Here is a 23,055-nt window from a genome sequence, read left to right as displayed (position 1 = left end):
ATTCCCTGATTGTTTTATGCCTGTAGCTTCAGCTAGGTGAGAGTCTAGGTGGGGGAAGAGAATGTTGCCTGCGTGCAAGGAAGAGTTTGAGTTCTTTTTCTTTGGTCTTCTTTCCTGGCATGGAAACTGGCTGGCTTTCAGTGCTACACGTGGCTAGGGAACTGGTCCGTCTTACTGCAGGTAAGAGGGTAGGTAACATACAGGAACCACGGGCACATCATCTCACAGGAAGGCTTCTGTCATGTATTGACTCAATGCCGTTGTAAGTGAAATCAGCTTTATTATCGACACGAACATCAGAAGAAACACACAACACAACAGTGGAGCATAGCTCCCTTTTAAACTATCCCGGGCTGATGTAGCCACGCCCTGGAATAGTTGAGGACCAATAGCATTGTTACAATAATGCCCAATGAGGTTTGTTCCCTCCAGCACAGTTCTCTTGCATCTCATTGGTTACACTTACACATTAGCCAATAGGATTGTTCCAGCTTAGAATCCTGGCTAAGGTCTCAAGCTTAACATTGCATTAGATATGGTGAATACATAACAGCTTCCTTCTTCTGGGCGTGTGTCTATAACTGGCATGACTTGGAGTCACCTTACAGTTCAGTCCCTTTTGCACACAACTAGCAAAGTCCAGGTTTTTTATCACTTATGACTTCATAAGAGCGCAATAGGCGCCTTGCAGGGCAACAATGAAGCAATGATGCTGCTCCACCTCAGTGTACTGTGGAAATATTTCAGCTATTTCCAGGTGTTCCTGTCCCCCCAAAATGTAATTATATTTACCATGGAGCTTCTGTCCCTCAGGGCTAGGGTGTCCCATTTTTCCCCCATCAAGGTCGAGCCAAGGATGGAAAATGATAGCCACAGACAGCACGGCAACAACTAAAAGTCTGCCTTAACACCACACATAGCTTTAGGGGGGTTTCATTCCTTGGGTTTTAAAGAATAAAGTTTAGTGAGTGCTTTTGAAGCCATTTCTTTTGCCTCCAGTTCCTAATCCCATTATCGTTTGTGCGAAGTGTGCTTGGTTCTCTTAAAAGCCCCCTCGCCGTATGTGGAGAAAATCGAATCTTAGATATGAAGTGCAGAAATATGTTTCCATCAGCGTCTATCAAAGATGCATTGTGAAAATCCATTTCACACTCCTCCTGTCAACCACACCTATTTCCGAGTAGCCAGAGAAGTGAGGCCAGCGTCATTCACGTGTCCCTGCCTGAAGTAGAGTCTCCTCTTCTGTCTGTCAGCAGGTTGGAGCTATTCATTTTAGAACTCCTATTCACATTCCTGGTGGCAAAGTAGATTTTAAAAACGTGATCCAGCCAATGTTAAGCACAGACGTCTGTGAAAACAATTTAAGTATATTTCAAGTCTCGCAGTGAAGTAACTGAAATTCCACTGAAAGCGATTTATTTATTTATTTATTTTACACCTTGCCACATATTAGTCCGTTTGAGCCATCCATTTTCACTGACATTGGGGTTGCCAAGTGTACTTATCCGTCGCGGCGGGGGAGCCTCGCCGCGGTCCGGGAGTCGTTGCTGGACGCGCGCACGCAAAGCGCACGCGCACCGGCAGCACATCACCAGAAGTGACATGCGACGTTGCTGACGTTGGGGGTGTGGCCGAGCTCATTGGGGGGGAAACCATATGGTTCCCCCCGGGGCCCAATTCCGCCGCGGCAGAAATTGGGCTTCCGAAGCGGGGGATTCCCCGCCCCCCGGGCCCATTTGGCAACCCTAACTGACATGCAAAACAGGGAAGTACACTCTAGGAGCATGAGAGATACATTCATTCCTTCTAACTTTACTCGCATTTTCTTAAGGGACGTTTCAGGGTGTAATTAGCAGCTCCTCATGTTCTGGGTGGGTTTTTTTGAGAGACAGAGGGAGACAATGGCAAGGACTTTGAGGGGGTTCCTTATTTATTTCTTGCACAGAATTACAGTGAGAGGTACTGAGCCCCGCCAACAGCCCAATCTGCGGGGTTCAGTTGAATGCTGCCCAGCACCAAGGGAACGCCGTCTCCATCCTCCGCTGGCTGCATAGCCAATAAGTGACTGGCTGAGGCAAATTCTCCTCATCAATGGTGCCTCAAGGGGCTTGCCAAGTTTTCCTGCCCGTCTCATTTTATAAAAATTCTATTTATTTTAAAACCTTTTTTTAAAAAAAACAACAACTATGATCAGGAAAAGACACAAGTTTTTACTTTGTTCTCCCAAAGAACCCTAGCTCTGGTGCGAGTTGCCATCCACAAGGGGCCTGTCAAAACTTGGGATGAGTCCACCTTAGCTCCAAACTTGACCAGCACTACTGCTGGCTTCATATCTGCCCCCCTCAGTTAGGACCTTATCTGTCTACTCTGACCAGGTTTGTTTAAATAAGAATAGGCTCCTTGATACAGTATGAAGCAGGACCAAGTAGAGACAGAACCCCAAAATTCCTGCTTGGCCCCAAAGTAACTATCTAGTCCCATACTGTACATAACCTAGTACCCACGCATGTTAATAGCCACAAAACTCCACAAATTCAGACCAAATGTGATGACATTTCACTTTTGGTTCTTTTCTGTTACAGGCAACTCTTTCTATGACTGCAAAGTCTAGCATTGCTTCAGTCCATATTTCAATATGTGGCGTAACTATTACTTTCCACTTTTGAAGCTCAGTTTGCTTAGCTGTTACCAAGGCTCATAAGATCCAAAGCCTTTCAGTAGGCTTCAGGGAGAAGGAATGAAAAAAGGAAAGGGGGAAAGTTAGTGCATAGCTTTGGCTGGGCTAACCAATCAGGGAACTATTTAGGGGTCCCAAATCCCCCCGGGGGGCGGAATTCCCCCAGTTTCGAGCCCCGATTCCCACTCCCGCGGAATCGGGGCCCGGGGGAAACCCCACCCCCGCGCGTGCGTCACCCGGAAGTGACATCACACGCTGGGGGCGGGGCGACGCCATTTGAGGGGGAAACTCTTTGTTTTCCCCTCAAATGGCGTCGCCCCGCCCCCAGCGTGTGACGTCACTTCCGGGTGATGCACGTGGGGTGCGCGCGCATGCTACGCACGTGCGCGCACATAAAGAGGACGCCGTCCGGGAGCAACCCTAGAACTATTATTAATTTTTGTACGCACAATAATATCTCATCCTTTTATGTGCAGCAGTGGACTAGCCATGTATCTTATGGAAAATATACCCAGTGGGCTGTAGGCCCTGAAGAGCTGCCAGCAGCCAGGATGAGACTCTGGATGTATGATTTATCCTATGGCATCTTTGCAATAGCACTGGGATAGCGAAAGCCCAGCCCAAAATCACACATAGTATCGTGGTTGCCAGGTCCCCTTGCTGTTGCAGCAGGGGGATTTGGGGGGGTGTTCTGGAGGTGGGCGGGATGTCGTGCACAATGTCCCCAATGCAATGACATCACCCAGAAGTGATGTCACGGCATCAGCGCCGTTGCATTCAGCACTCTGGTTTTTTGTGCAAAACTCTATGGTTTTTTGCCTTCAAAACCATAAAGTTTGCCCAAAAACCAGAGCATTGCTGTGTGATGTCCCCGGTGTGATGACATCACTTCTGGGGTGGGGTTTCCCCTGCCAGCTAGCTAGTCAGCAGTGGACCGAAGCCTCCAAAAGCGGGGGAATCCCTGCTGGGACGTGGGGGCTGGCAACCCTAATGAACAGGGATGTGACTTCAGGCCTCCTGAGCCAAAGCACAACAAACTGCTTCTCGTTGAGAATAGAATTAAGCATCCATTTTGTTGAACTTAGTAAATGTAGTAAAGTGGGTGGGTAGGGCTTAAAGAATCTATAGGAGAGGCCAGAGTGGGGGATTGGATATTCTTCTGTCCAATGGGCATTTGCCTCAGAGTTCTCTCCCCACCTGGAACTGCCTTATACTGAATCAGACCCTTGGTCCACCAAAGTCATCAGAGTCAGTAATGTCGACTCAGACTGGCAGTGGCCCTCCAGGGTCTGAGGCAGAGGTCTTTCACATCACCTACTGCCAGATCTTTTTAAACTGGAGATGCTGGGAATTGAACCTGTGACCTTCTGCATTCCAAGCAGGTTCTCTACCACTGAGCCACAGCCCCTCCCCCTTCTCTCTAACCCCATAGCTGCCATGTCATCACAGTAGTTTGGGAAGCTAGTGGCGCTTGATTCCTGCCAAGGGTATCAGATTTGAAGCAATTTTGTGCTAAATATGTTACATTCAACCTTTGGGGTGAGGGGAATAGGGATGGGCACGAACTTAATTATAACCCAAAATTCATCATGAACTAGGCCTGGTTCGTGGTTCATGAGCCTAAGTTTGTGTGAATGAGTCTCCCACGGACCACCCACAGTGGTTCATGAGGCTTGTGGGAGTGGTTTGTGGGCCAGACATGCTGGCACCAATGAATCAATTGTCCAGACAATGGGGGGATGGACTTCTGCAGCCCTGGAAACACCAATAGAGGCTCTCCAAAGCTTGATACACAGCTCTGGCTGCCAACCAGAGAGCTCCCATTCTGCTCTTAACCTTGAACCTGTAGCTGCTGTGATTTCCCCTTCCTGGGGGCACCTGATTTGGGGGGGGGCACTACTCAGCCCCCCCAAGCCAATCTGCACACAACTTGGAGGTCAGGTAGAGGGGAATCCTGGGGAGGCCCGCTACAAGTTTGATGCCTCTAGCTTGCGGGGGGGGGCATTCAACACACTCCTTCCCCTTTTGCACATTGGACCGTAGGATCTCCTCCCCAAGCCATTTTGCACACAACTTGGAGAGCAGGTAGAGGGGCATTCTGGGGAGGTCTCTGTGAGTCTGGTGCCCTCTAACCTGCAGCAGGGTCATTCAACAGACTCTGAACCTGCAGCTGTGATTTTCCCAGATAGCACTTTTCTGGGGGCACCTGCTTTGGGGGGCTGTAACGTGACACACACACACACCCAAATCCAATCATTACCAAACTTGGAGGGCAAGTAGAGGAGAGTCAGCTGGAGACTTTCTGCGAGTTTGGCATCTCTAGCCTGCGGGGGGGGGGGGCATGAACCACAAACTGGTTCGTGGGAAGGTTCATGGAGGTTCGTGGTTTGTGGTTCATGAGACCCCACAAATCTCCGCAAACCTCCATTTTCTCGGTTCGTGCCCATCCCTAGAGGAGAGTTTGGTATCATCCATGTACTGAATGACTATTACCAATCCTGGCAAATCCTTGAATGCCCCCAAACCAGACTATGAATTCTCTGTTTGCTCACACTGCATATGCTATAGAGAAAGAGGAAAGGGCTTCTCGAGCAGATCTTTGAAGATACCTAATATAGATTTTCTAAAGAAATAAATAAAAGGAGCAAGACGGGCACACCAGACCCATTAATGCTTTGTATTTTTGCTTTCGTTAGTACAGTTTAATTTACCTCCAGCTGTGCAAAGTAGAAATATTAAGTGGAATATTAATAGAAGCAGAGGAGGCTCCTATTTATATATGCCCTAATTCAGGTGATTTTCAAACTTTCTGCCCTCAGAGAACCTTTTTCCCTATCAACCTATATGCTGAGGAATCTGTCACGGAAGCTCAATACACTGGAAAGGATTCTGGGGCCAGTTTTATGGTAAACAATGCACATGGGGCATTGTTGGCCCGGCCTGCTGGACTTTTGTGATGATTAAGGGCAAACTGAGAATACACATTAGCATACACACCCCATATCACCTTTTGGTGGCATAGCACACTGTATGGGAGAATCTAGAGGAGACACTGTCTTTCAGAAAGGTTTTCCCACCATTGCTGATGGAGGGGCTTCTGGTCAGTGTGGATTGGGACAGGGGAATAGCCCTGGAAAGAGCTGATCCAAGTGCCCCCTGCCATGCTGACAGAGATCTCTAGGGTTGCCATCCCCCTATGGGGGTGGGGATTCCCCCAATCCACCACTGTCCAGATGGCCATCAAGGGATCCCTGCCCTGAGCAGCCCCGTCCGCGCCCAACATGCCCAGCATGATGACATCACCCAGATGTTGGTTACTCTATGGTAACCATAGAGTTTTCCCCCAAATGCTAGAGCATCCCTGCATGGCATGCCCTGTGCAATGATGTCACTTCCAGGAAGACTCAAGGAACAAGACTAGAGCCCCCCGCCAGAATGTGGTAAGGACCTGGCAACCCTAGTGTCCTCTCAGTGTGGACCCAGCCTGGAGCAATCAGTGGATGTACATTTATCTGTAATGGCAAACCTACAGGCATTGTCATTGCTGCTGTGACCTGGGTCTGAACTATTACCTGAACCACAGGGGTGCCTTGGATCGCCTTCTTCCTACTGTCAGCAGTCCTCCAGGGCAGCAGCCCACTGGGAACTTTCCCAGTTAAGTTAGAGGCCCAATCCCAACCTGCTTCTGTTATGCTCTGGAGAAAACCCAGGAAACCTTGGAATGGTGGACCCGTGGCCACCAATATCAATTAAAAAGCATTTGTAGTTCTTTAGAAATTTCCGCAAGGCTTATATCTGGATCACACAAGTGGCACAGCAGCCCGCCCCAGGAACTCTTGTTCACCTCATGCCTTTTCAATTGCAGAACCATCAGTGGAGGGAGGCTGTTTCTGCACCTGAAAAGGTGCTTGGGGTGGGGGGGTGAGCTCCTGGAGTTTCCACATCATGTGCCTGATCCAGATCGAGGCCTGGTGACAATTCTTTTTTAATTACGAATGTTTTTAAGATAGTATCAGAAGCCATGGGATGGACCAGTGGCCCCTATCACTTGTATTTTGACAGATTGAAAACCACTTCCCTAAATTTATTCTGCAGTATTATTTATTGTTTATTGCCAACCTAGCAGTTCGAAAGGAAGAAATTGCAAGTAGATCAATAGGTACCACTTCGGTGGGAAGGTAACAGCGTTCCGTGCGCCTTGGTGTTTAGTCATGCCGGCCACATGACCACGGAAACGTCTTCGGACAGCGCTGGCTCTTCAGCTTGGGAACGGAGATGATAGTTGGATTCGACTGGCTTTCGAGCAAGGGAACCTTTACCTTTTTTATTGTTTATCAAACTGTTTCTCATGTCAGGCTGCAGTGCAAGCCAGTCTCCATAGGACAGAACATGATTTCACATGATAGGTTTCCAACACATTCCAACCACGTTGGTCCCACCACATCCTGCCTTCATGTGATCACCGACCTGTGAGCATAGATTTGCAATATAGATTAGCCACATGTGTGGGCATACATATTAGTGGCTGTTCATTTAGGACCATTCATTGGTTAATGAACAGTTTCAATTTGGAACAAACCTATAAGGCAAGATGGAAGGGTCCGCAAACACATTTTAAGTATGTCTCTTAGGAATGGGGCACATTTACATTTGTGTTTATTTGCGTGTGTGAATATATATATTAATATATATATATATATCTATGTAAACAAACATTTGCATATGCATTTGTAAGTCATTGTAAGCAGACAGGTCCTGTAAGCAGTCAGCGTGCTGATTTGCATAGTTCCTTCAGAATGACAGCAGGGAATGACAGTTGGACCATCTTTTCCCTGAGGGCAGTGACAGCGTCTGAGCATTTTACCTGAAGGATTTTACCTGGAGAGCTCTGAAGACTCAGCATGTCTGGCATGGGCAAGAAAGGTTTTGTGTGTGAAGAGGTTTAAATGATATCAGCTCAAAAGAATGGGATCAGCCCCCCCCTTTCTTCAGCAGTTTTTGGAGATCCATATTGGCCATATATTAACAATACTCTCCATCAACTTAGACTGAAGCATGGAATTATAGAAGTGGGGGACATGCAAGGAGTTCCAGGGGGAGCTCATTTCCCTCGCCCCCACTTTCCTCTCCCTAAAGCCCCTATAGCCTCTCCCCTTTTCCTGCTTCCTTCTCTCCTTCCCACCCACCACCCAACTTACCATTATCTACACCCCTGTCTTCTGCTTTCCCTCCTTCTCTCCTCCTGGCAGCCTCTCCCTGGGAAAAGTCCAGGACAGTGGCACAATGCCAGCCCAGCCCAGTTGCACAATGCCAGCCTAGCTGTGCCCATTTGAATGGTAGGGAACCTGCAAAGACTTGTAGGGAGCACCTTACTTTCCCCTGTATCCCCCACACACTATTTCCCTACTCCTGGCAGCCCCCATATCCTCAGCTTTCCCAGTTTCCTGCACTCCTTCCCACCCAGCCACCAACTTACCTGTTATTTGCATCCTCATCTTCAGCTCTTTTTATGATTTATTTACCTCATTATATCCCTCCTTTTTTGCCAGTGTGGATACAGAGCAGCAGGGCCTTTTTTGTAGAAAAAGCCCAGCAGGAACCCATTAGCATAATAGGCCACACCCAACAGCAGGAACTCATTAGCATATTAGGCCACACCCCTGATGACACCGTTTATTAGCATATTAGACCGCATATTAGACCGCATATTAGATGACACAGTTCATTAGCATATTAGACCGCATTCCCATGTTACCAGAAGTGTGGTCATCTAGCCACACCTACCTTTTGCTTCTTATTCTGTTTACCTTGTTTGTTGTCAAAACCCAGGACTTTTTTTGTTGCAGGAACTCCTTTGCATGTTAGGCCACACACCCCTAAAGTAGCCAATCCTAACGAGTTTCTGCTGTTGGGCGTGGCCTATTATGCTAAGGAGTTCCTGCTGGGCGTGGCCAACTCGGGAGCCAGCTGGAACTCCGTTCCTGTGCGTTCCTGCCCAAAAATAGCCCTGTAGAGCAGCTTAAGTCGTTCTCCTCTCCTCCATGTTATCATCACAACAAACCTGTAATTAGGTTAGGCTAGGGTTGCCAACTCCAGGAGATTTGGGGGTAGAGCCTGAGGAAAGTGGAGTTTAGGGAGGGAGGAGACCTCAGCAGGGTATGGTGCCATACAGTCCACCCTCCAAAGCAGTCATTTTCTCCAGGGGGATCTCTGGAGTGTTCCAATTTTTTAGTTTGCCTAACGAATGAGAAATTAAATCACCATAGATGTTCAGCTGGGGGCTTGTGCCACAACTAACCCCCATAACAGAACTCAACCCGCCTTGCTACAACTCATCTCTAACCAGGGGTCGTTTTGTATAAAAAGAGCTAGGGGAACTCTTTAGCATAACTCATTAGCATATGCCACACCCCCTGACATCAGGGGCCCGGCGGTGGACCTGCAAGGCCGGCGGGAGTGCAAGGAAGCCCTGCCAAGGCCCTCCCTGGCCCCAGGCAGGAAGGGGTGGGGAGAGGCGGGGAGGAAGCAACTTACCCTCCCTCTTCTCCTGCCTCCTCCTGGCTGAATGAGGGCTGGAAGCGGGGCGGCCGGAAGCAGGGGGCGGGGCTTCATTGTGTGCCCCGCCCCCCGCACCTCACCAGGGGGAACTGCGATCCCCCGCGATCCCCCCCGAATCGACCTCTGTCTCTAACAACCCAGTTATATAGGGCTGAACGTGATGCTCCATATTTGTAGGCAAATGAAGTTCCTAATTTAATATATATTTCGCTGCTTCATTACTAGTAGCTCACATTGGTAATGGACTGGATAATGGTCAGCACGGGAATTAAATATGGTATTTGTTTATCACATACCTTAAAAAATGCAACCACCTTTTCTTTTTGTTCAGCCTTTGGCGTCTTAATGTTGGGTTTTAATGCATCTCCGTTAGGTAACCACATGTGACGAACTGACCTCAAAAACCAGGATGCTTAGTGCATCAAACTCAGAAAGCTGGGAGATTAGGGGTTAATGCCTCACTGAAAAGCCTGCTTGCACACACACGCACACACACCCCACTGGTCAGCATCAGCTGAGGAGAGTTTTATAAAATCTTCTTAGTCTTGTCAGAGAGTCAGTCAGTCAACATTTGGATTTTGACTTGGCAGTTGCCAGTCCGGAGGAATGTTTATGTGTGTCAGTCTGAGGGAAACAGACAAGTCACTTGAGAAGTGAAAGGACGCAGCTCCTAGCCTTTGCTGGACACCAGTACATTTGGGGGAAAGTTCAGAAAGATCTTAGGGTCTAAGTGTCATCACTAGCTGAATTCTCTGTTTGTTCACTGTCTCCAGAACTGGGGTTAAGGTTTGCCAGACGAGGTTGGGTAGTTAGTGGAAAACTTAGCTGAACAGAAAAGGGTTCCTAGGAAACAGAGGATATTTCCTTACCCAGTTATTCAGAGGGTTCAACTCAGAAGGGACCTCTGGTTTGAGAAATGAAAAGGGAAAACGTCTTAGACTTCTCAAGAGCACAGAAAGGGAAAGTTATAATTCCAAAAGGGAAATGTTTTTTTTTTTTTTAATAAAGGTTTTATTAGCTCCCCTAAAAAGGGGAGGTATTTCGCTTAAAAGAAAAAAAGGGAAGGGTAGACAGTGGGAGAAAGAGAAAGCTGAGTGATATATAAACTGGTAAATTAAACTGTTAGTAATGTCCAATTAATCTTCTTGGGCTTCTTCTGTGTGTTGCCAAACTTCTTTTCTTAGTCCTGTTACATGTATTCTCTGTTAGTATGTTAGTAATGTTCCTTTGAGATTCTGTTAATAAAAAGGATCTCTTCTGTGCACATTCAGAACCGCTTCTTTGCGTGCTGGGTACTTTTACTATCGCTGACGTGGAGGAGCTTTTCCTTACCCAGTTATTCAGAGGGTTCAACTCAGAAGGGACCTCTGGTTTGAGAAGTGAAAAGGGAAAACGTCTTAGACTTCTCAAGAGCACAGAAAGGGAAAGTTATCATTCCAAAAGGGAAATGTTGATGTACAGGAAGAAAGTTCTAACTTCCAGAAAACTGAGATATTGTTATGAGACTTTGTTGCTGTAAGAAATCTCCGAGACAGACAAATCTCTCACAGTAAAGAACGAAGTCTCTTAGAATTCAAGCTTTAACTATACTTTGTTGCCTGTTCAAGATATTCTGACTTTCTTATAAAGAACTACAGTTTAAAGAACTCATCATTCTCAACCCCATGGCTGTTACAACTGTCCCTGTTCAATAAAATCAACCTTTCTGGTTCAACTTTACTTCGTGACAAGTGCCGTTTCCAAAGGGGTTTTTATAAGAGGGCTCCTGCTGAGTTACAATAAAAATCTCTGGCTTGAGAAAAAGCCAAATAACTTTTTTAACACTGGGTGGGACCCAAAGAAAGTTATAAGTTTATAATTCAGACACGCTACTAAAAGGCTGCTCAGTCAGAGTGGTGAACAGTGTTTTGGCGGGAAAATCTGCCTCACAGAACCGATGGAGCGGGGATCCGTCATATCACACATGCATTTATTTTTATGTATTGGCCATATCTGTAGAGCACCTTCAGCTATAACAGCTTCTGAGGTACCTTACAGTAAAAGCAAATTAAAATGTGCCTCACAGAACGGATGGAGCAGGGGTCCGTCATATCACACATGCATTTATTTTTATTTATTGGCCATATCCGTAGAGCACCTTCAGCTATAACAGCTTCCAAGGTACCTTACAGTAAAAGCAAATTAAAACAACCTAATTAGCCTTGTTAAGCCATGATAATTGTTGTAATGCAAATGTAGGACCTGCCCTGACCAAATGCCTATCTAAATTACAGGTACTTTTCTTCCCTTTTTGGTTCTGCATTTGGTTCCCTTTTTGGTTCTGTTTCCCTATATTTCTGGCCATACCCATGACATATGGCTTGCTAAATGGCCCCATGCGTTGTTCAGTAGAGGAGGAAATTAATCTTGAATTCCTTCATTGTTACCACCATCAACAACGAGACTAACAATGTTGTAAATTTTTTTAAAAAAAGAGAGACCGTTTGTCTATTTGCCTTTCTGACCAGATATTCTCACTTTTGATTAGGTGATTGACATTAAAGAAAAACTGAAGCTTTCGAAAAAGTTCTGGTCTGCACTACCCTACACTGTCTGCAAAAAGGAGAGTGTGACCGCTGGCCCGTCAAATGATGACGACTGCTGGAACGGTCACGCCAAAGCTAAGTAAGCAATCACAATCAATATTGGAAGGCCATGTGAAACCAGGAGGTGCAAGACGGGGGCGGGGGGGGGCAGCGATCTGTAACTGAGATGTCTCAGAATTCTAACCGAACTACAATTCCCAGGATGCCATGAAAAAAATGGATAATAAATGCTTAAAGCACAGAAGTGTTCCCACCGATGCTTTCCAGATTTTTAGGGTATAAGCTTTCAAGAGTCAAAGCTCTCTTTGTCAGACACAAGTAGGAACAGAGTCTTTATATCCCAGTCAGAAGGTGGGAGGGGTGTTGGAAAGAATGCTTGGAAAGGATGCAAAAGTACCATGCATATTGTGATCGGCTTTATTAGAGCAGAGGGGAAATGCTTAGGGGCAGAAAATTGGCATCTGTAGCGAGGTAAGTATCCTATGTCCCTATTCAGCCTTGGGGGGGGGGGTCCATTGTTCTGAATTTGTGAACCTTCTGACTGAAATAAAAAGGCTCAGATCTCCATTCCCACTGGTGTCTGACAAAGACCATTTCCACAACAGTGAAATTCCCTGCATTGAAGTTTTTAAAACTGTGCATTATGTGAAATTTTCCACAGTAGATTGCTCCTCACCAGGTGCAAACCTGAAGTTTTCTCCTTTTTACCCAGCGTTTTCGGAACTCACTAAAACAGGGGATTCCGAAAATGCGGGGTAAGGAGGAAACGTTGGGTTTGCATCTGGTGAGGGGAAAAAATCAACTGCGGAAAATTTCACATAATGGGCAGTTTAAAAAACATCAATGCAGGGAATCTGACTACCGCTGAAATGGGCAAGGAGGCTTTGACTACTCTTGAAAGCTAGTTGCCAGAGGTCGCCATGACTTCCAGGCACGGGCACACACACAGATGCACATGCAAAAATACCAAAAGAAAGAAAAGAAAGAAAGCTCATACCCTGAAAGTCTTGTTGGTCGCTAAGGAGCTACTGGGCTCTCTACTGGCCCGTAGCTAACATGGGGGCCACGGGGCCTGGCCCCCTGGTGTTTCTTCTGGGCCCCCTCCCTCCTGGGCTGCCCCCAAAGTGCTCCAACTTACCACCTGCACTGTACTTCCATTTAATTAGCTGGCGGGCCCCCCTCGAGGCCCCCTCCTCAAGAATTCCCTAGCTACTGGGCTCTCTGCACGATCACCTATGCTCTGTCTTTCAGCCTGTGGTAGATCTGCACGCCTAACTGGGGTTATGATGAAGGATCTGGCTTTCCTTTTGAAGAAGTCAGTATGTCAAGTTCACTTGGGACTGTTAACATCTCGCCTTGCCCTAAGACCGTCACGCTAATTGGAAAAGGGCAGGCAGCGTTAATCCTAGGCTACCAATTAGCAGACGGCGTACAGAAGGGTTGCTCCTCCTGACCTACTTTTTGTATTTGAAAGACAGCCAGTGATGCCTTATTATCAGAGAAGTAATTTAACCAGGTCACATAGGAACAAGAGGTTGGAAGGAGTGGGTGTGAGAAAACGTGTAAGTGCAGATGGAACGCTAATGGACGGATCAAGATGCAATCATAGGAGTGTCTGACCCTTTTGGCCTTGTGGGAAGTGCTCAGCAGGTCTGTCTCTGTCACTGATCATTGTCAGAAAACATTGCCGGGAAAATATTCCAAACGAGTTTTTTAAAAGTAAATAAAAGCAGCCATGTTATTTTTAAAAATTGTTTAAAAATACAGGATACTGTAGTCCCCGACCTTTTTGAGCCTGTGGGCGCCTTTGGAATTCTGACAGTGTGATGGGCGCACGCTACAAAATGGCTGCCACGTAACAGCTTCTGCAGGAGGCGGATCAAGCCACAAAATGGCTGCTGTGGCCTCCCTTCAGTCGCTCAGTGAAGATGCTTGTGCTGTGGCGGCAACTGCTGCCAAAGCAACATTTTTACAAATCTACATAGCTAATCAATTCTCCAGTGACCAGCCAGAAGCCTTGCTGGGCTAAAAAGCTTACCTGGCCCTGACCACTTTCTTAAAAGCACTTGGCAGGCAACAGGAAAGAAGCACCATGTTGGAGACACCTGTACAGACAGATGACACGGGTCATGAGAGGTGATATGAAGTTGGTGGAAGTCGTCAGAATCCAATTATCAGCCCTTAAAGATGACCAAAAAGCATAGGTCCCAATCCTGCTCTGGTTGACTACCCTACATATGGGAGAAGAGCTTCATGGCAGCTACAGTGTTGGCTCCTCCCATGTGACCTTGTGTTTTTACCACAGAGATCCCAGTGATTCCTAGAGAGGCATAACATCACTTCTGGGTTTTTCCTCAAAGTGACGTGACACCCTCAGCCTGACAACCATTTCAAAAAAATTTCTAGTGGAAACTTTGGGGGGGTGGAGACGAAGGAATCATCTGCCCCTACCAGGAATTGGCAACTGGGGGGAGGGTGAACCATCAAACAAAGAGTTGTAGTCTGTCAGTACTGGAAATACCTGGATGACGTTTTTGAAGTATGGGTAATCATAGAAATTTCAGACAAATGTACTTTTTAAAAAAATCCATCTAATCACACATAGTTCGAAAGTAGTCAGATGTCATGGACCAATGATATTCAGACTTACTGTTTTCAGAAAACCCTTCTGATGGTGGCTCATTTGCCAAGGAATCCTTGCACATCTACAACTAAAGACCAGGACATTGTAGATGATTCAGGGGCAGGCTTTGGGACACACACCGTTTATGTGTGGCACTCGGCAGGCCTGTTAACCTTTTTATTTTAGACCATTCAAAGCTGTGGGTTATGGATCACCAGACAATAAAAGTGTCCTTTCACATTTAGGCCTTGATGAAGATTCTCAGTCTTAAGAACTGTGTATCCTAACTGTTCGTTCTGATGCACAGATATCTACCAGAGATTATGAATGATGGACTCACCAACCAGATCAACAATCCTGAGGTCGACGTGGACATCACCAGGCCCGATACCTACATCCGGCAACAAATCATGGCCTTGAGAGTCATGACTAACAAACTCAGGAATGCGTACAATGGGAATGATGTGAACTTTCAGGACACAAGTGAGAAATTACATTATTCGGACAAACTTAATTTGCTTGGCTCCAGTGTTGCTCTCTGAGATGTATAAAACTTGTGTTCTAGGATGTTCATGGCTTTATTCCCAGTAAGGCTGGTATTGCCAGTTCCAGGTTGAGAAATACCTGGAGATGTTGGGTGTGGATCTTGAGGAAGGGAGGGACTTCAATGGGGTATAATGCCATAGAGTCCCAAAGCAGCCATTTTCTCCAGGTGAAGTGGTCTCTTTTGCCTGGGGATGTGTTGTAATCCCAGGATATCTCCAGCCACCACCTGGAGGGTAGCAACCCTAAGTAAGGTGATTGCAAAGTATCCAGGGGTCATTTCGAGGGGGAACGACCTGGAATGGCGTTCCGGGAGTAACAAGCCCAGGCGTCAGGTTGGCTGGGGAAGGGAAGGGCAGGCAGGCAGACATGCCTCCTTTTTTCCCTGAGCCTCTCTGCTTTTGCGGAGAAACTTGGGGAAGTGGGGGGGATTTAAATGCCTTTCTTTCCCTTCCCTATCTGGGGAAGGGAAAGAAAGGCATTTTAAACATGCCTGCTCTTTGTCAGGGGGTGTGGCATATGCCAATGAAGTTGTGCAAATAAGTTATGCAAATGCGCTCCTGCACCTCTTTTTCTACGAAATGACCCCTGAAAGTAACTTTTGTCACAGGGGAGGGGGAGTTACCACTCTCTCTGGAGGAAAAGCTGCTGTTCAAATTCTATTTTATAAAAAGCTCCTCTGCACCAAGTCGACCTATTTCCCCAGCTCAGTCTTGCCCATTTATTTATATGCTATCTTTCCACCCAAATAGGGTCTTCGCAGTATTAAAAGGTTTAGAACATTAAAACAGCATTTAAAAGCATATATAAATATTTGATACAATAAAACATGCAAACAAATACAACCAGAGAGGAGGGCCAAGAAGAGTTTACCATGGGTATTCCATCCAGACAGGACAAAAAAAAGTCCTCAACCACTGGCAGAAGACAATGACAGAGGGAGACAGACAGATCTCGCTGGGGAGGGAGTTCCAACATTTTGATGCCAGGACTGAGAAGGCAAAGGCTGCCAACTCCAGGATGGGAAATTTCTGGAGATTTTGAGGTGGACCCTGGGGAAAGCAGGGTTTGGGGAGGGGAAGGACACCAACTGGTTGGAATGCTATGGAGCCCACCCTCCGAATCTGCCATTGCCTACAGTGGAACTGATCTCTGTTGTCTGAAGAGCAGTTGTAATTCGGGGGGGGGGATCTCCAGGCCCCACCTGGAGGTTGGCAGGTATAAAGAAAGCCCTTTCTCTGGTTGCCACCCATCTAGCTTCTGGTGGTAGTGGCACCCTAAGCATGGCTCTCTGAAGACGACTGGAGTGGATGAGCAGGTTTGTATGGGAGAAGACGGTTCTTAAGGTCCACTGGCTCCAAGCAACATAGGCCTTTAGAGGTCAATAGCTGGGCCCAGAAGCAAATTGACAAGACAACAAGCGAAGATCCGCCGCAAAAAGGGTGCCTGGTAGGGTAGTCACCACCCCTGTATGTCTGTGGCCCTAGGTTAGATTCTGTAAATGTAATTAGCACTCTCTGTAAGCCGCCCAGAGACCCTTAGGGGTTAGGGCGGGATAGCAAATCAAATCAAATCAAATCAAATAAATAAATAAATAAATAAATAGGGAGCCAGTGTAGATGGAACAAGACTGGCGTTATATAGTCCCTGTAACCCACTCCAGTCCGTATGAGCAGTGACTCTCTGAGGTATGGGTCCTTTCCCAACCTGAGGTCCAATAACTGGTGGTGCTAGGATGGCACGGAAGGCATGTTCTGGCACCAATCGATGCCCCCTCCTTAGTCCATCCTACGTTTCCATTTGGTCTGTGATGCAACAGTCCCTGTAATGAATGGCTTTTCTGTCTATGGAGGAGGGGAGGGTGATTTTTTCCAGTTCCCACCTCCTGCTTGCAGACTCCCTGTTTTGTCCCCCTTGTTGTTCCTTGGGCTGGTAGAAAGCAGAATTGAAGGGGACAAAGAATGCCGCCACGAGAAGAGAGAGGGGAAGAAGTTGTCTTCCACTCGTGCGACCCTGATTTGTATCCAAGCCAGTATGTCTGTCAGCACTGGGTATCTGTTCTCCTTCCTCTCCCTCACCTCCCCACCTCTAAGGTCCATCCAGGAGTCTTAGAACAGAACGGTAACTAAACAGCTTGTTTTCTTCCTCCCTTCTGTAGGCGAAGAAACCAGCGGCTCAGGAAGCGGGAGTGGTTGCACCGACGACATTTGTCCGACTGAGTTCGAATTCATCACCACAGAAGCGCCCCTCGTCGACTCGGACAGAAGGGAAGTGGACTCTTCGGCAAGCCGATCGAGCCGTCCGGCATTCACATGGTCCGTCATCTGCTTGGCCCTCCTACTGCAAAGACAGTGCAGATAATCCTGGCTCCGGTCAGAGATGACTGTCTTTTAGCTATTGAAGAACAATACAGCCAACTTCCTTCTTTTCTTATGCTCTTGGACTACGGGCCACGCCACAAACTCAGACAGTTTTGTACCAGAAGAGAGCGGCACTGAAACCTGCTCCCCTTTGTGCTTTCCCAAAGAGTACCAGGTGCCAGACTGGACTGTTTCCTGTGTCCCTTCAGATAGCTGCGAAGACAAGGTCCGCTTCTCAGAAATCTCTTTCTCAGATTTTTATTACAGGAGACTTTTCAGAACTTCGTTTGCTTTTATGCTGCAGGAAGGAAAGAGGGTGGGGAAGAGGAGGGATACAAGTTGTATGGTGTTTCTTTTCCCCCGCCTTTACCAAGAAAATAAATGTTCTTCAGAATCAGGCTAAGCCCAAGGCCAAACAAAATGAGAGGAGAAGGTGAGGCCTTCTCTTGCGGGTGCTGCTGTACAACACGACAGGTCACCGACATTATCTTTACCATTGAGGGAATATCTCTGAGCTTTGTTTTCTTCTTGTCACACAAATCTAAGTGTATGCTTGGCGCTCCATAGGCCGTGAATACAAGGTTTGCCGGTAGGTACACAGCAAAAACAGGAGGATGGCCTTCTAGTGATAGAGCAACATCATTCCTCTGGGGATACTCGCATGGTTTACCCCAGTTTTAATTGGAATTCCAGCATCTTTGTCCTGATTGTTTCTTCTTTATCCACAATACGTAAATGGCACGGGACTCCACCCGACTGCCCATCATCACCTGTTTGCTGTGAAGTCTTAACACTTCTCAGACACATTTTGACTCAAGGGTTTGGATAGCAAAAATTTAATCTCTTCTGGTGTAACCTGTTTTTATTAGCTGCAGGTTTGGCATCAAGTTGAATTTTCGGCCACTGTGTTCATTACCTAACCAAAGTGGCAGTTCTCTAAAGGAACTGAGAACAGCGACTGGATCAGTATGTTAGTTTTGCATAAACACAGCATCCTCCATCTCTGTTAGTTTCTGTATCAGAAGGGTTCTCTGTTGCAAGACCATTGACCCAAATATATATACAATACTGACATGGAGAATTTCTTTCACTTTTTTAGTCTTAGTATGATCATCTATTTTTATATATATAAATATATGTGTATATATATATATCTATAAATCACAGATTTTAACTTCTTAATTACAAGCTCAGGGTTGACACACCTTTGTAAGAAGAAAAAAATGTTTTGTCAACCAGCTTTTGCTTTTGTTGTGCTGCTCGGACAAAGGAATCCTTCCTCTAGAGACTGGCAGATGCAAAAATCAAGAACAGGGTGTGTTTTCCCCCCCGTTTTTGCATTTTCAGTTGTCTGCTTCATACAGAGTTCCAAGAGGGTGGTCTGTATCCCCCTTTTATTTGCATGTGCATTTGAGTGAGTGTGCAAGAGACGTTTACTTGGAACAGTGTGGGCAATTTCCCACAAGCGCTGCTCCGCGCTCACTCTTCTCTTTGACCAGATGATACGTGTCAATTTCACACAAGCTGCTGCGCAGCTGCATTTTGCCTTGCAGCTTTGTGCGATTTTCCCCACATCTACTCAATCCTGTTTTTTGAGGATTGAGTAGACGCGGGGGAAATCGCACAAAGCTGCGGGGCAAAATGTGGGCGCGCAGCCCCTTGTGTGAAATTGACACGTACCATGGGGCAAAAGGGAGGAGTGAGTGCGGAGCAGCACTTGTGGGAAATCACCCTGTAAGTCAGTGAAGAGAACTGCACCTGTCTATCCCAAGTACACATCTGGATTGCACTCTCCGTATGAAAGAATGGTTTGGAAGCCCGGGACTCTGATCCTGCTCCCGTATGATCACACCACCAGCACTGGCCCACATTATTGAGCCACCCCAACCGCTTGGCCATCTTGTCTGGGTCTGAGGAAAGGTGCCTCCGCAGCCTGCCCTGGGGCCCCCAGGTGGTGGCGGTGGTGGCACAAGAAGTGGTAACAGGGTGAGGCACACTGGTCACCACCTCCCGTGTCGGGTCGTTTGGGTGCTGAGCCAGCCCTGCGTGCTGCACTGCTCCCCCATGCCACAGCCAGTGCCACCACTCTTCCCAGCTAGACCAAGTTCTCCAAACATCCAGTAGCTTGCCCTGTGCCAGGCCCCAGAATGTAGCTTGCTGTGAATGAGTAGTCCGGTCACTGGTGACCTCTATCAGTGCAGGCCGCTGGATTGATACAAGAGGAGGGGTTTGCAGCAATGCGCTCAGCATGGGAGAAACGTGGCAAGGGAAAGGAGGTTTATGTTGACGTGTGCCGGCTCCTCCTCCACCCCCCTGCCCTCCACGTGTACGGGAAGCACAGTCACAGCCCAGGTGACCGATCAGGAGCCAGCAGGCCAAAGCCACGCCCCTACTACCTAAGCCAATCGAAATGGGCTGCTTGCTTGTTGGGAACGAGTCACCCAGTTTTTGATAACCCTTTTAGACTTGGTAAAGAAAACATTAACGAAACACTTCCAAGCAAACTGCTCGCCTTGCAGTTTGGACATCGACGGTGTAAATTGTACATGATCCCAAAAACTCGTTTCCTCATCTAATTATAATCAGCTATCGATTTAGTAATGATAGTAGTAAGCTCACAGCACAAGTGTATAAAGTATACTTAAGCACTTTTACAGCAAAAAAAAGAAGTGAACAGTATATACCATGAATAATGATATGCTATGTCAAATACGGAAAACGAAATGTAGAGTTTTTTGATTTTGAAAAAGAGATTGTATTCTATTTTTTATTATTTAAAATTTTATACAATCCAACCTTGTCAGCCCTATCCGGAGTTACACCCATTTTACAGATACATTTTGGACTGTATACCTCTCATTTCATGGACGCTGCTTTGTCTGCAATCCAAACACAGAATCCAGAAAGTAACCCTGTGCTAAACTGTAGTCAATGGTCATGACCAACGTAAATCCCATGAATTTCAAAGGGAGAAGTATGGCTACTTTCCTCTGGACTGGGACCTTGATAGCTCCCATTCCCACCCCATTCATTCCGAATATCTATCAGAGGGTATTGATATAATGGACTGCCTTATATTGAAACCATCTGGTGGTCCATTCAGTTGAGGCACCCCAGAGCCTTAAGCAGAGGCTGCTTACGGGCCTGTTGATTTTCACGGGAGATGTTGGGGTTGAACCAGGGACCTTTCAAGTGCTCTACCCCTGGGCCTAGCTGAACTTTCTAAATGGGAGAATGAGTAAACCCTTTAACGAATTCCCCATCAAATTCCTTAATTCCCCCCATTAAATCCACCTATTCCTTAATTCACCTATTATCTTTATATTCTTGCAAAATTGACTGACCCAAGCCCAGGGTGAGTTTATACACTGTGTTTTTACAGGGAAATGGTTCCACGGGAAGTGCTGTATACATTTTTGGTGGCTGAACATCTCAATTGCCATACCTCATTTTCTGTAGTTCACTCAGAACGTACGGAAGCGCTTGCGTAATGACGAATAACCACGGGCAATGCTAAGACGGATCCTCTGTCCATGGAGATGCCACTGAAATTGACCCTTTGATACAGTCTCCCATTTCTTCCCCATCAGAAATATATACATCTTAGTCTGTGGCTTGTCACCATGAAAAGCAACACACACATTCCCTACTCACGGTAGTGGCATGCAGGGCCAAGAGATTTTCCACCTGAGAATGGATGTTGAGACCTAGGACCAAGGCTAAGAGACCTTTGCATTGGAGGAGGAAAGCGGGGAACCTGTGGACACGGGGTGGGGTGGGGTATCACCAGGGAACCTTCTCCTGCAGAGATTTCCTTAAATGATGAGAGAAAGAAGGGAACGCCAAGGGACTGTGCTGCCTTTATACTCCACCCATGAGAATCCCTGCTATTATTATTAAACACCATCCCCTCCCCCAAAATTCCATTAGCTCTTGTCATCCCACTTTTACCCCCTGCCAGTCCCACAGGCAGTATGTTATCAGGTATCTAGCTAGAGATCTCACCTCAGACCAGAGCTCCAATCCTTCATCTGGATGCTGATGTCTAAGAAGGTGTCCTGTGTAGAATAGCTAAGGCCTTGGGAGGCTTCTGATCATAGCTAGGTCCACCCCGTAGACTAGCTCCGTAGTACTCTTAGCCTTGCCTCCACCTCTGCAGTTCTCTGTATAGTGCCATCCTGATGGGAAGGCCTCAGCCTCTATGCCCTGTTGTTGGACCTCCAGAGGAACTGGTTGGCCACTGTGTGAGAGAAGATGCTGGACTAGATTGACAGCTGGTCTGATCCAGCAGGGCTTTTCTTATGTTCTTAGGTCCTAAGCGGAGTCACAACCTTCTATGTCCTCTGAAGTCAACCGTCTTAGAAGAGTGTAACTCTGTACATTAGCCATCCTGCATTGTACGCTCACCACAGCTGCCTACCTGCTGATCTCTGGACCCCATCTTTATTGTCAGGAATTAAAGGTATGCTTCCCAACAATAGCTCCTCCATGCTATGGCTGGATGTGGAGAGCCCGTTCTTTCTAGGGGATGCTCTTGTACTTACCCTTGCCCTCCCTGAGTTGCAAAGCAGCATCCCTTAGCCCATTCCAGAATCCCAGGATTCTTCATTCACCTTTGGCAACGCAACGAGCCGGTCATAAAACAGACCCATATCCCTTTCGCCTAGTTGTGCTCCACTTAAAAATAATAGTATTACACCGTTATATTCCACTTCTGCTGCATCTACCGTCAGTCTGAGTGAAAGGCAACAGAGGAGATGGTAGAACCCTATTAGCAGAGCCAGATTTAGGGGCAAGCGAGGTGAGCTCCGGTTGGAGGGTCTCTAAATCAGAAAGAAAAAAAAGAGTTCGAGCCGCCCAGCCTAAGCCCCCCAGCCACCAGCCAGCCACACTTAGACAAACTGTGTCACCGATGGCGGTCATATTTTCAGTGTACTTTCTGTGAGAATAAGAAAGTTTGGGGGGGGGGTTGTTGGTATGGGGCCTCTTAAGATAATATCGTTTAGAACCATGTCCTGTCATAATTCATCCTGGCCTATAACGAAGACCAGTTGTAAAGGCTGCCTGGCACATGAGCTTTCTCCTTCTAAGATGACTTTCTGCTGATAAAGCATGTCCGGGATAGAGTGTCTAAGATCAATCTCCACTAATTCCCCCCCCCTTTCGATGGACTGCATCTACATTGGGGCCATGGGACAATTTCGTTTGATAGATATTGCTTAAACAGGACAGGTGTCTTCTCTGCTTAATTAAGCCCGTGCTCCTTAACACATGTGAAAGCCATTTCCACAGTTCGTAATTCCTCCCAGAACACAGCCCGCTGCTTACGGCTACAAAAATTGTCTACAGTTATGATCCCATGTTAATGAGATGCTGCGTTGTGCTTACATTGGGTCCTCGGGCACTGCATGCATATCCTTAGCACACTCTTGCCCACAGAGGCATTGTGTTGGCATGCTAACGTTGCATGCATCACAGGATTGCAGCTCTAACAGCCCAGTATAAAGGTCATGCACATTACTCACATTCTTCTTTCTCACCGGCATTGTGTTCAAATCCAGCCTTAAGGTCTGGTTACCAGAGTGCTAAAATCTGATGACCAGCCTTAAGGTCTGATTACCAGACTACTTCTGCATGGCTGCTCCAGCAGTGTCTGTAGGCAGGCTGGGGGGCTGATGCAGTTATTTGCCGTATCAACTTCGCCACTCC

At 46.9% G+C, this 23,055-nt stretch overlaps 1 protein-coding gene across 1 annotated transcript in view; it reads left to right on the top strand.

Moving 5' to 3' along the window:
- The window catches only part of GPC6 (glypican 6), an 854,380-nt gene extending 836,895 nt beyond the window's left edge, over positions 1–17,485 (top strand). Inside the window, exons 7-9 of the mRNA XM_015418597.1 lie at positions 11,763–11,899; positions 14,751–14,926; positions 17,145–17,485. Of these exons, the coding sequence (XP_015274083.1) occupies positions 11,763–11,899; positions 14,751–14,926; positions 17,145–17,347 (516 nt within the window). The 3' untranslated portion in view covers positions 17,348–17,485. The remainder of the gene's footprint in view (positions 1–11,762; positions 11,900–14,750; positions 14,927–17,144) is intronic.
- Positions 17,486–23,055: the final 5,570 nt, after the last annotated feature.

Source organism: Gekko japonicus, unplaced genomic scaffold (assembly GCF_001447785.1).
Source record: "Gekko japonicus isolate JY-2015 unplaced genomic scaffold, Gekko_japonicus_V1.1 scaffold352, whole genome shotgun sequence".
NCBI classification, from domain to species: domain Eukaryota; kingdom Metazoa; phylum Chordata; class Lepidosauria; order Squamata; family Gekkonidae; genus Gekko; species Gekko japonicus.
This window is presented reverse-complemented; position numbering and strand designations above follow the sequence as displayed.